The sequence below is a fragment of the Bombyx mori genome, chromosome 24 (assembly GCF_030269925.1).
Source record: "Bombyx mori chromosome 24, ASM3026992v2".
In the NCBI taxonomy this organism is placed as follows: Eukaryota; Metazoa; Arthropoda; class Insecta; order Lepidoptera; family Bombycidae; genus Bombyx; species Bombyx mori.
The window spans coordinates 7,081,273-7,094,466 of record NC_085130.1 but is presented as its reverse complement, the minus strand read 5'-3'; the positions used below and the strand labels follow the sequence as shown (position 1 = coordinate 7,094,466).

Below are 13,194 nucleotides of genomic sequence, written 5' to 3'. Positions count from 1 at the left end.
CGTGTAATAAAAATGAAACCCGCAAAAATTATAATTTGCGTAATTACTGGTGGTAGGACCTCTTTTGAGTCCGCGCGGGTGGGTACCACCACCCTGCCTATTTCTGCCGTGAAGTAGTAATGCGTTTCGGTTTGAAGGGTGGGGCAGCCGTTGTAACTTACTTGAGACCTTAGAACTTCTATCTCAAGGTGGGTGGCGCATTTACGTTGTGGATGTCTATGGGCTCCAGTAATCACTTAACACCAGGTGGGGTGTGAGCTCGTCCACCCATCTAAGCAATAAAATAAAAAAATTGCAGATATAGTTATGGTTTTTTCTTGTGTAACTAGCTGATTTAGTCTTGCTTCGAACCCCATCAATAATGATTTGTAATACTTTTAAAATAGTGTAGCGTTTGCGTGAAAAACGAAAATTTAAAATTTTTGAGTTAGTGTTCATTGGAGACATCGTTTTGTTCTCAAAGAAATCGCTAATAAATAGACTCAAGTTGTTTTGAAATTAAAATCAAATAATTAGACATTCATTTTCTTTATGCTCGACAAACTTGTTTTTTTACTACGCAGTCAGCGCGACCGATAGACCTCAAAACGTGAAAGCCGCCATCCACCTTGAGACATGAGGTCAATTATATTGTTCAACGACTGTCCCCATCGACCAAACATGAAACATACCTCAACGAAATATCATTATAACTTCTAATCTTAAATAATAAAAAATTCGACAAAGCCCTTCTGAAAAATTCAAGCGTGTATTTACCAAATACAGGCATGGACATAATAACATTTGAGAACCGTTTTCTCTTCTGTTTGTCCACAGAGTTTCTTTTTTTTGTGTATTACCTATTTACCGGGCTTTAAAGTTAGAACTATAACTTTAAAACTAAAACACAGAGACAAACAAAATTAATTGCAGCTCATAAATGAATCACAATCTTAAGTTGTCAGTTATGTGGTCGATTTTCAGTGTTATTTTTTGAATACTAGTTGTAATAATCTAATCTAAAAGCTCCTCAGAACATCCAAAAAAATATTTAATTAATTTATTACATAGACAATAAAATTCTCATTTCAACTTTTATCGATCTAATTCAATGACATTTAAATGACATTTGATGGCCGAAGCATCCACGACCAATTTATAACAACAAAAAAATAAATAACAAACCTGTCTTTTGAAATTAGAAGCGGTAGTGGTCGCCGTTGAAGTCGTACTGTTTGACGCGGTCGTCGTCGTACCAACTGAAACACGAGAGCAACTTATACAACGAGCTTCAGTTTCGCCGCAACAACGTACAAGTGGCGTCATCTGTTGAGCGACGCCGTCAAACAAACAGCGACATCTAGCGGCGAACTGCGCGAATGCAGCGCACTAAAGTGATTCGCGTGCGGTTATTCGTTAGTTACGACGATTCGTGTAGCAAAAATATTTGAAAAAAAAAAAAGAAGAAAGAAAATGTTATTCACGTCTCAGCGCGCTCCCAAGCTTATTAAGCGACGCTTCCAGCATACATACATACCTAACGTAAGCACGATACGCATGATTATTAACAAAGAGTGTTTTTGTGGTTCCATAAAAAGCTTCAACTAACAAAACGAAAAAAAAAACACGTGTGGCACTCAGGGGCTACCGCGGTAAAGCTATTGCATAGCATTTTTTATCAACTTATGCAATTATAATTAGACAATAATAATTTAATATTAAAACAATAATAAAATAAGACCACGCTATATTTATAAATATTAACAAAAGCAAAACATTAACTGTCCCCTTCACACTCATAAGCTAGACCGCGCGAGAGAAAGATGGACAGACTTTTCATGATGCAGTGCGACGTCACGCCGCGCGCTTATTCACAAACACTACACAAGCGCAACGTGTGAATGTGTTGAACGCGAGCTACACGGTAGGCGAAGTGGGACGTGTTAGGTTTAATTTCGTTACGGAATTTCTTGATTCGGTCGCCGCGCTCGAAGCCCGCGATAAAAGCTATGCAATAACTTAAAAACTTATAAAAGTTTCCTTTTTACAATCAAAATTAATTCGACTGCACTTACGTTACAAAGGACACGTAAAACAAAAAGACTACCACAACACATCTATTCACTACCATCATCTAAAATACTTAGAAAGTCTATTAAACAGATAAAAACATTAGCACGCTAATCGCTAACTGACAAAGTCATACAAACACATACAAGCATCGCGGACAATATTATCATACTGGTTTTAGAATAAAGATAACGTTAATGATATAACACTAATATTCATACTATACTATTCTATTCTATTCGAGAGGTAAAGGGTATTAATTTGCCTTAAGCGACATTTTTGCAACATTATAAGAATAATTTGGAAAATTTATAACAAAAAAAACCTCATTCAGTTATTTGAATGGAGTAAACTTAATTGAAGTTCAATTAAAAATATCGAACTGTTGATGCTAGTCACAGAATAAAACGCATCTTTAATTACCAAGGATAAATGTCGCGTTTTAAGGGAAATGTCACTTAAAGCAAATAACCTTTCACCCTCCGATATATAGGTACTATTCTATTCACTATACTGGTGTTTCCCAACGTTGAACGCACGCCCCACAAGGGGTCAATTTGATAATTAAGGGGGACCAATCGCACTAAATTAATATTGAGAATCTGTATTAAAATTATTTTGAATTTGAATTTCAGTCTTTTTTTTTGTGTTGTGAAATATGTGTGTTTTGATAACAGTTTCATAGTGATTTCTTTCGGTAACTTTTAGTTCAAGTGAACAAATGAATATTTTAATCTTAAAAATTATGTATGGGGGACATAAAAAAAATTTTATGTCACAGTGGGGCATGGCACAAAAAAGGTTGGGAAGCACTGCACTTTACTATTGATAAATAACATTACCCTAGACTACTGTATGACTTGTACAACTTTTCCAGCTAATAATGACGGAAGGCAACTAGCTACTAGAGCAGTAGACTTGGTGGGACTTTTGCGTTTGTGCGTAACACGTAACTAAGCTACAGGGTGTTACTTTTTATTAAATACTTCAAAATTTATTTTAACCCTTGAAACTCTCAAACAACCGATACAGTTAAAGCGTTCCATATAATTTTATTTAAACTAATTTTTTTATTGCTTAGATGTGTGGACGAGCTCACAGCCCACCTGGCGTTAAGTAATTACCGGAGCCCATAGATATCTACAACGTAAATGCCGCCACCCATCTTGAGATATAAGTTCTAAGGTCTCAGTATAGTTACAACGACTGCCCTGCCCTTCAAACCGAAACGCATTACTGCTTCACGGCCGAAATAGGCAGGGCGGTTGCACCTACCCGTGCGGACTCACAAGAGGTCCTATCAACTTTAGAACTCAACATCAGGTGGGCTGTGAGCTCGTCCACACGTATAAACAATTTTTTTTTTTTAAAAAAACTAAGGTATTCTAAAAGTTATCAATTATCACTCAAATTATAAGCACAAACGCAAAAATACCTTGTCCCGTCTTAAACGTCACACGTATAAAATGATGCTATCTAAGGATACCCCACAGTCGAGCGCAATGACTGTAAGGGCGTTATCGTACACAATAATATGTTGTATATGAATTTCGATATAACTTATTAATTAATTACCGGTCACACGGCGTATGTTAGAATGATGACGATGAGATAGCTAACGTCTGAATCGCTTAGAACTAACTAAGCTTTCCACCATATATTATAAAAGCCCAAAAAAATGCAATTAATTTCTATAGACATCTTTTTTTTTTAATTATTATTAATGGTAATTCAATTAACTTTACGATTCGTAGAAAGCTTACGGACATAGATTGAGATAGTTTAAATGACATTTTTAAGGTTCATCAAAAAACTATGTGTTATTTTTTTGTATAGATTAGTCGAGTTACACAATAATCAGGTAATCTGTATCAAATCTTATTGTGTGTTAATTATTACAACAGTTAATTATTACAACACCGAAGTTGAGCGATTGCGTATGTGTGAGTGAACGAATAGGTTAGAGGATGTATCTTTGTTATTATTAGAGTAGGAAATTCTGTTTGACAAGAAAAAGCCGATAACCACATATTCATAATAACGTTAGTTTAAATGTTTAATGTATCAATGTGTGAGATTAAACGTTGAAATTTGAACTATATGTGTATGTGGTAGTAGTAGCTACAATTTTAAAAGCGGTTTGTGTGTGCGTGTGTGTGCGCGTGTGTGTGTGCGCGTGTGTTTATGTGTGCGTGTGTGTGTGCGTGTGTGTGTGTGTGTGTGCGCGTGCGCGTGTGTGTGCGTGTGTGATTAGAACCAGTATGCATTAAATATAATATTCTTTCAATCGAACCAAACGTGCACAAATACGTATGTACCGTACCTAGTTAGTGTGCGTTGCGTCTTTTTACTAATTTCTGAACAGAGTTTACCTTGGGTCCTGAGGACCTCAGCGCCGGAGGAGGCTCGGCGCGAGGGCTGAGGCCTCGCACTCGCCGAGATGGAGCGCTGCACGCCGCGGTGCGACGGCGAGCCCGACCCTACACGCGACACGCGCCCTTTACACACTGTCCCCTGGTCTATCGTTCATCGTGTCCAAACCGAACCGGACCTCACTCATCGTAGGTACTCGACCAAGAACCGTGGGCTTCAAACTAAACTTAGCTTGGATCCACACGATATTCTCCAGCACGTTTTTTAATACGCTTTCATTAGCTTCAGACGTATGTATGTATATTTGTAACGGAATCTTTAAACATGTTTTTGACCCCCTTCAAAATGTCGGATTAACTCGAAATTTGGTACACTTATTAAGGACAGATGACAAATCAATATAAAAAAAAATTTGAAAAAAATTAAATTCAACTAAAAAAATGAAAAATAAATAATAGTTTAAAAAAACTAACAAAATACGCTTTTATAGAAAATGCAACTACAAAATTGAAAATAAATTTTAATAAATTTGAATTGAAAATAGTGGGATGTGGAAGGGTTATTTTGATAATATCCCGAAAGCATCCCACGCTTTTTTACAATAAAATAATTTTTTCTTACACTAATTTTAATTGATTAAAATTTCTTTTCTATTTTTTAGACATTCGTTAAGGCGTATACTGCAAATAAACGTGCAGGACAATGCCGCGTGAACCCAACCTTAGCCCATACAACGAAAATCGTGCAACTCATCTCGAGGCGAAAGGCCAGAATTGATCTCAAAACGATAACAGTAATTCTAGTATCCGAATGATAACAAAACCGCAGACGTATCTCAGGATTATATAAACAAATAGCATCGGCGATGATGAGTACATATCGACAAAGTGATAGGGTATTTGGTTTAAGTGACATTTTGCTTAATATGCCACATTTATGTTTGTAATTAAATGTTTGATTTATTCGGTATTAGCATTACAACAGTTTTTAATTTAAAACTTCAATTAAGTTTACCGCATTCGAATAACTAAATTTTTTTTTTTTTTATTGTGATATTTTTACCAAAAATTTTAAACTTTAAATCGCTCTGCTGTAAAGTTGCAAAAATGTCACTTAAAACCTAATAACCTTTCACCCTTCGATATGAAAACAATACTTTAACGATCCGGTTCGAAATCGATAAATGAACGATAAAACAAGAAACAGCGACGGAAGTTTCCCCTCAACGTGTGTGTACGTATATTCACAACGATAAGTCTCTGATGTCGTAGTCTGATTGCGACAGAATCGCTGGTCTGTCGCTATCGCCTCACGTCTGCCTCACATAAACACGCTCTCACTGTCGCCATAACCCTTACAGCCACGTCACTCGACGCCATGTACTAACATTTAATAATACACTTATATAACACATCATTACACGACACATAGCATTCCATTGTACCGAAGACGTGTAAACATCAATCAATGATATTTCAAAATAGACTATAGAAAAAAAATAAGGGCACATTATATTTTAAAAGCGTAGAAGGTAATAGACGCGTGAAAGAGATAGAAACACATTTAAGGTAATAATAAGTGAATAAAAATACATTTAACGTGCATATTTGGCCTGTCTCGGGGAATACGCGTGAAAACCTTCAAAATTCTAGTGCATTAATAAAAGTGGGGTAGTCGAACATTTATCTCGTCACTTAAGTCTTACACACGATCAGTCTTTACTGAACCGTCGAGCCGACAACACCGGATTTATCTTTAAATTTCAATCGAAAACCGTATCTTAACCGGCTGTTTATAAGGAACATAATCGAGTACATCGCCGCGAGTAAAGTGACTGCAAGATTAAACAATTTGAGCCAATAATAAAAAAGTATCAATATTTTTTTTTGCAATTTGAATCAAAGAGAACGTAAGTGAAGTTTATCCCAAATAAATTAACTATTAACTAATTGTATTATTTAAATAACCTCGGTAGATAAAAATAATGAGAATAAAAAAATATTCACGATTGGATAAATGAAGCACATATTTGATATATATATTTATAATAAATATATAAATAAATTTTTAAGCATTAATATATCGATTTTATACTGGGTCGCAGTAAGATCTGAAATACATTTTTTTTTTTCATAAACACTGTGAAACTGACTAAGAAACTCGAATATCCTGATACAATAGGAGCAAAGTGTGTGCACAAAATATACTCACAAAATATTTAAAACTGAAATCTACATTCGCTTCGAATTAAAGAGAAGGAACGCAGTTTTATTTTCTACAAAGCGAGTATTATATCAGTGTGCTTAGTGCGAGTTTTTTAAACTTCTCGATCGCGTTAAAGTTAACTCGTATTCGAAAGCAAGAGAAACTGTATCCAACCGAGCACACAAGAGTCAAGTCTCAAAGCTTTCAAACTACCTTCGAACCACGAAAATTAACACTAATCATACCAACACTTACTGGTACTTATTTCTAACATAGCGGGTAGATAACGGTATACGGCAAAAGTATATTACTCAAAAGACTTTTTGGCGGGAACGCGAGGAGTGAAGTTGTGTGATTTGTTTTATTTTGTCTGTTTAGTGTTTCCTCAGGTTTAAATGTGTAATAACGGTGGTTTATTAACTGTTTAATATCTGTACAAGTGCACAAATATGGGAAAATGAAACAAAGCCGCTGGACGTAACTTCTCGGGATCCTCCAAAAAGTCCACTGAAAAAATCTTAGTAAATGACCACCATTTTACTGAGATTATATTTCATCTCATTTCATTTCATTTAATTTCATCCCAGTTGATTAATGTCTCAAATTAATCATCTTCATTTCATTTCACTCCATAATATCATTTTTCATAAAACTAAGAATATAAATTAAAATAAGACATGACTTAAAGGTCTCAGTTATCAGGTCATAATTAATCTTTAAAAAAAAGTATTACTCAAAATAAACAAAACAAAACAGACAGAAAATAGTATAATAAATGTAGATTAATTGGTAATAAAAATCTGTGAAGTCAAATGTGCAAAAGCAATAAGATGATGATACGTTAATTTTCAATGCAATAGTTTTAAAATGGGTCACTTGACCCATGTTTAGTGATGGTATGTTTAGTGTTAAATACGTTCAATTGGATTATAATAATTATACTAAATGTATTTCAGATCGAACTCCGACGCACGGACGGTACACAATATAAACGTTCACACGTATATAAATATGAAATATTAATTTATTTTATTTATATAAATGACGTTAGGTTACCACCCCAAGCAAAAGCTGCCCTTCGATATAAACTAAGCGTTTTATTGAAACCAAGCACGGTTTTAGTCGGAAAGCTTAGTTTTTTTTTTCTTCTTTCAATTTCCTCCTCTATGAACACTTATTTAGTGTTGGGACGTCTTGTGAGTCCGCACGATAGATAACACTGTCCTACCTATTACCGCCGTGAAGCAATAGTGCTATCCCGTTTGAAGGTTGTTTGTACTACAGAATTGAGACTAATATCTCAAGGTGGGTGGCGGCATTTACGTTGTAAATGTCTATGGGCTCCAGTAACCACTTAAAAGCAGGCGGGCCGTGAGCTCGTCCACACGTCTGAGTAATAACAATATATATAAAAAAAATCAGAAATCATGTCGCAAGGTGAGTGGCGGTATTTACGTTGTTGATGTCCATGGGCTCCGGTGGGCTATGAGCCGGTCGACTTATCGAAGTACAAGAAGTTTGTAAGAAGTTACAAAAAACACGAATATACATACAGCTTACATCACCTATCAAAGCATATTCTATATATAATTAACAAATACAAAGAGATCCGAGTTACCGCAGTCAATATATAGACAGTAACAATGGCAATGCCGCCGCCCACCTTCAGACAAAACCTTGTAAACTACATTGGCCCGTTAATCGTCTTAAAATGGAAAACATAATTGTTTCGCGACAGAAATAGGACAGGATTATCAGTCAATACAAAACTAACTCATTATTATTACCATTATGGGAGAGTACCGTTGACAAAATAAATTCGACATTTCATCTGATTAAACAAAAATCTCAATTATTGTATTTTTTTATTGCTTAGATGGTTGGACAAGCTCACAATCAACCTGATGTTAAGTGGTTACTGGAGCCCATAGACATCTACATTATTAGTTTATCCTTCTAAACTTGACCATATAATTATATTTCCCCCATCTAATCGAAAGACGCGATTGTATTCAAAACGTATCGGTCAGCTTTGACACAAACAACACTGCAATATATTATTTATTAAGTTACTTAGAATAATGCAATCGCGAGATGACTTCAAACAGTATAACCTACACTGCTGACCCGGTGCTGGACATAAGTCTTACAAACATAAATGTCTCGTAATCACAAATAGGTATATCGACTTATATTACAAAATCAATGATACAACCTTTAAAAAAGCACTTAGGGATATTAATAGCCTAATCACTGTTCTGGTGAAGACATAAAAACTTGATTTTAAATCACGTAGCACGCGACTAGATCACTTGTAATAATTTCAACTTTACTCAAACATTACAATAAGTTTAATAATATTTTATATAAACTGTTCAGTTGTTAAAAAATTTTTTTCTGTATGCACCACCTGTTTTGAATTGCAATCCAGATTGTTATGTTAAATATTTAAACTTATAATTTCTATGGTTGTAATTTGTTTTGTGCAACAATAAAAAAATACCAAAAAAAATGTATTTTTTTTCTGACGCTACTTTCCGTGGGTCGTCATCAAGTTTTACCTGCGTGCGAGTTGGTCTGCTGCTGCTGCTGGGTCTGGTTGGCGGCGGCCGACGTCCGTAGGGACAGAGACGAGCCCGAGCGACTGCCATCGGACTCCGGCTGCAACGTGACATGTCATTTACTGGTGGTTATCTTATCTAATGAAATAACAAATGTTCACGATTGACTTCCACAGTGAAGGAATAACATTGTGTAATAAAAATCAAACCCGCAAAATTATAATTTGCGTAATTACTGGTGGTAGGACCTCTTGTGAGTCCGCGCGGGTAGGTACCACCACTTCGCCTATTTCTGCCGTGAAGCAGTAGTGCGTTTCGGTTTGAAGGGCGGGGCAGCCGTCGTAACTATACTTGATACCTTAGAACTCATATCTCAAGGTGGGTGGCGCATTTACGTTGTACATGTCTATGGGATCCAGTAACCAGGTGGGCTCGTCCAATCATCTAAACAATTAAAAAAAATATTGAGACGGGTTCAGAGCCTCAGTCGTCTAGTGCTTCTGCTTCCGCTCTCCGAACCGAATGAACTTAGAGAACTTACAACGTATACATTGCGCTCTGTGAAGCACGCGCAGCAATGAACATCGTCCCATTGTCCCTACCTATTTACTGATAGTTTAAGAGGCTATTAAGAGCCGGACAGGTAGGTGAGCTCACGGGCTCAACCTAAAAGAATTTTCTAACACTAGCCCTAGCGAGGGCAGTGCTTCCCTGAATCTACTACCGGATCGGAATCGCGACCTGTTGAGAAGACTTTTTTTTTCCTACCTAAGCTGATGGTCTGGTATTTCAGCGTAACCTTAACTATTAGGTGAGCTTACGGGGCTCAAACCTGACAACGTTGCTAACACTAACCCTAGCAAGAGCCGTGCTTCAGAGAATCTACCACCGGATCGGAAACGCGACCCACTGAGAAGATCCGGCGAGAAACTCAGTGGGCTGTGTCTGTGGGTTAACTCATTCGTCGAGCCCTTCGTTGTAAGCGACGGGTTCGGCGAGAACGATGACCGATTGAGAAGATCCGGCGAGAAATTTAGTGAATTAATCGCAGCGTTGATCTGTTGACATAAATACAAAAGTCAAAACCCATACTCACATCGGTACTTTTCCTTCCGAGCAGTAAGTATGTGGCGAATACGTCATCGTATTTCGCTTCAGCCAGGGAGTATTCAATCTCTTGTCTGTTGTAGCCCAGGCAGACTAACGCCTCTGTGAAATAAAAAAAAATAAAAACATTATCGCATCGATCGAAACAAACAAAACTAGTAGGATCCTCAGACAAATTAAATAAAATAAAAAAAGACAATATGCCCGCTGAGTTTTTTGCCAGTTCATCTCAGGACGGAGGCTTGTTTTATAAATTTGCGGTAGTTCTTTTTGACGCTCAACAAGTATATACTTTCATTTATGTTGAATCAAAAAATTTTGATTTGATTTTGTTTTGATTTGATTTGAAACCGGAAATAATAAATATATTATTATATATTTTTATATTTCGAACTTTACCAAACATGACAACTCCATTGCGTGTGACGTCATTTGGGGTCATCAACACAAGCTAATATAAACAGCGTTTAGCCACATATGACGTCATCGTGATTGGAGCTCAGCTCGACGTGAAGAATATTATAAGTGTTAATAAAAACCATTATTTACCTTCACATCATTAATATAAGAGTATTCGAAATATCATTTTCCTATTCTCAATTACACACATACATTTTATTTATTTTTTATTCTATAATACCTACGCTGGTAAGCTAGGAGGTTATGCCAAGGTTATACCAACGTGACCGGACGAGCCATACATACTAGATCTATATATTAGAATAACTATAACATGCAACTTGTTCAAAAACTGTAAGATATAAATAAAGCAAACATATCCTTCTGTGATGGTCTCAAAAAGAATGGTTACCTTAATTAAACTAGGGATCCTAAGAGACATCTACCATTCAAGTGTGGCAACCATTCATATAGTATATTGTAAATACAAAATGTTACAGCGAAACACTTCAAAGACAAAATTTATTATAATAAACTAATTAAACATGCAGAGGGGACGCAAGAGACAAACACTCACATGCTACTAAATTATTTTTAAAACAAATAAGCATATTACAAAATTATTATATCAAAAGTGCTTTTAACTAAACACATCACGAAAATAATAATAATAATAAAAAGTCACTAATAACGATTATAATTCTGTCTCATTTTATATACATACATATTTATTGTCTCAAGAGTTTGATTACTATTATTGAATATATACATATTATATGTATTTTTACGATAGACAATTTAATTTATAAAAGAGACAATGTATAGCTAAAATGCAAACTTTTTCAAAATTTAACGTTTTCTAGGTAAATATAGCTTTAATTTTATTAAATCGCCGGATAAACGAACTGACCGGTGGGTCGCCCGATGTTAAGTGTTCGCCGGGGCCTATAATGTGAATGATTGCCCCCCCACTTTAAGATATAAGGTCTTGGAACATGATCCTTATCAACTTCAAAACGTTAATCAAGTCGTATCGATATCAATTATCGATGACAATACTTGTTTATTTTTAAATTTAGAACCGATATGCTGGATTGCTATTTAAAAAAAAATATAATGCCAATTGTAACTGATTTTTAGTTCGTTTTTTTACAATTTCACGACTATTTTTTAATAGATTCCTCAATTGTCTTTTTATATCTATGTGCATAGACAATTATGCGTTGTCAACGATATAAAGCAATCAGTTACATATTGCCCTCCTCAAACGATAAAAAACAAACGAACCTGCCGACATATGTTATTATGTATCGAGGGATGAAACGCGATTTGATATAAGCGACATTTTTACTACTTTACAACAGAGCCATTTGAAGTTTGAAAATTTGGAAAAAAATATCATTACAAAAAAAACTTCTTTAGCTATTTGAATGGAGTAAACTTAATTGAAGTTCAATTAAAAACATCGAACTGTTGATGCTAATCTATATATATATATATAAAAATGAAATGCTGTTCGTTAGTCTCGCTAAAACTCGAGAACGGCTGGACCGATTTGGCTAATTTTGGTCTTGAATTACTTGTTTGAAGTTCAGAGAATGTTTAAAAGGTAGATAAATATGAAAATGCTTGAAATTAAATGAAAATGACAATTTTGTTTTTCCTTTGATTACTTAGTCCCCCGTCGGACGGATTCATTTTGTTTGTTTTAAGTTTATTTTATACAAAAGTTTTAGGTCTTTTATTTATCGATTGAGGCACTTTAAAGTCTGCCGGGTCAGCTAGTACCAAATAAAACGGACCTTTAATTACAAATACAAATGTTGCTTAAACCAAAGCATTTCAGCCCTCGATATCATAATTTTCATTCGTCATTCTTAGACTATAAACAAGACAGAATTTCTAAGGGACATCTTCGCTAACACACTAATCAACAACAATAAATAATATCGATAGTTCCCCGTCATCGATAAATACGTCACGTACCAACTTGCGCTGACCCGATTAACGATGTACGCATGAAACACAAGACGGTCATGTTAGCTGGTGAGCACATCGCTCGAAAGGCGAAAGGTCACAAGTAGAAACAGAACGTAAGCGAAACTGTGCTCTGGTGCACTAATGTTAAGAGCTTTAATCGACTAATGCAGCGTTTACAGTCAGTCCTTTATCGTCTCAAATGTTTTATTTAACCTTTAATCAAATAATCGGGAAGTATTTTCCCTTATCAAAAAATCTTTCTTTTTTCTTATACAGCAACATTAACCAATATACCAGTATTAAAAAATTAAATCTTGGATGTATACAATTTTTTTGTTTGGCAACATTTTAGTGACATTTAGTACGAGTCGCCGTGAAAATCAAAGTCAAAGTCAGAAATTACCGGTTATTTAGAAAGCGGTCGGAGTGTAACTTTTTAACGGTATTTTTTTGGAAATTGTTAAAAAAAAATCTGGTAAGTACATTAACTTATTGCCAACCTAAACTAGACTCATTTTAA

The 13,194-nt window shown here is 35.3% G+C and overlaps 1 protein-coding gene across 33 annotated transcripts in view; it reads right to left on the bottom strand.

Annotated features, from left to right (window-relative positions):
- The window catches only part of LOC101740714 (serine/threonine-protein kinase MARK2), a 234,162-nt gene that overhangs the window by 22,872 nt on the left and 198,096 nt on the right, over positions 1 to 13,194 (bottom strand). For 22 of the 33 annotated variants that reach the window (XM_062675698.1, XM_062675703.1, XM_062675715.1 and 19 more), the window contains 4 exons: positions 10,285 to 10,397; positions 9,189 to 9,288; positions 4,422 to 4,529; positions 1,165 to 1,238 (listed from right to left, as the gene is read on the bottom strand). In XM_062675698.1, the coding sequence (XP_062531682.1) occupies positions 1,165 to 1,238; positions 4,422 to 4,529; positions 9,189 to 9,288; positions 10,285 to 10,397 (395 nt within the window). The remainder of the gene's footprint in view (positions 1 to 1,164; positions 1,239 to 4,421; positions 4,530 to 9,188; positions 9,289 to 10,284; positions 10,398 to 13,194) is intronic. The other 11 variants (XM_062675711.1, XM_062675723.1, XM_062675722.1 and 8 more) reach the window with 1 other exon arrangement.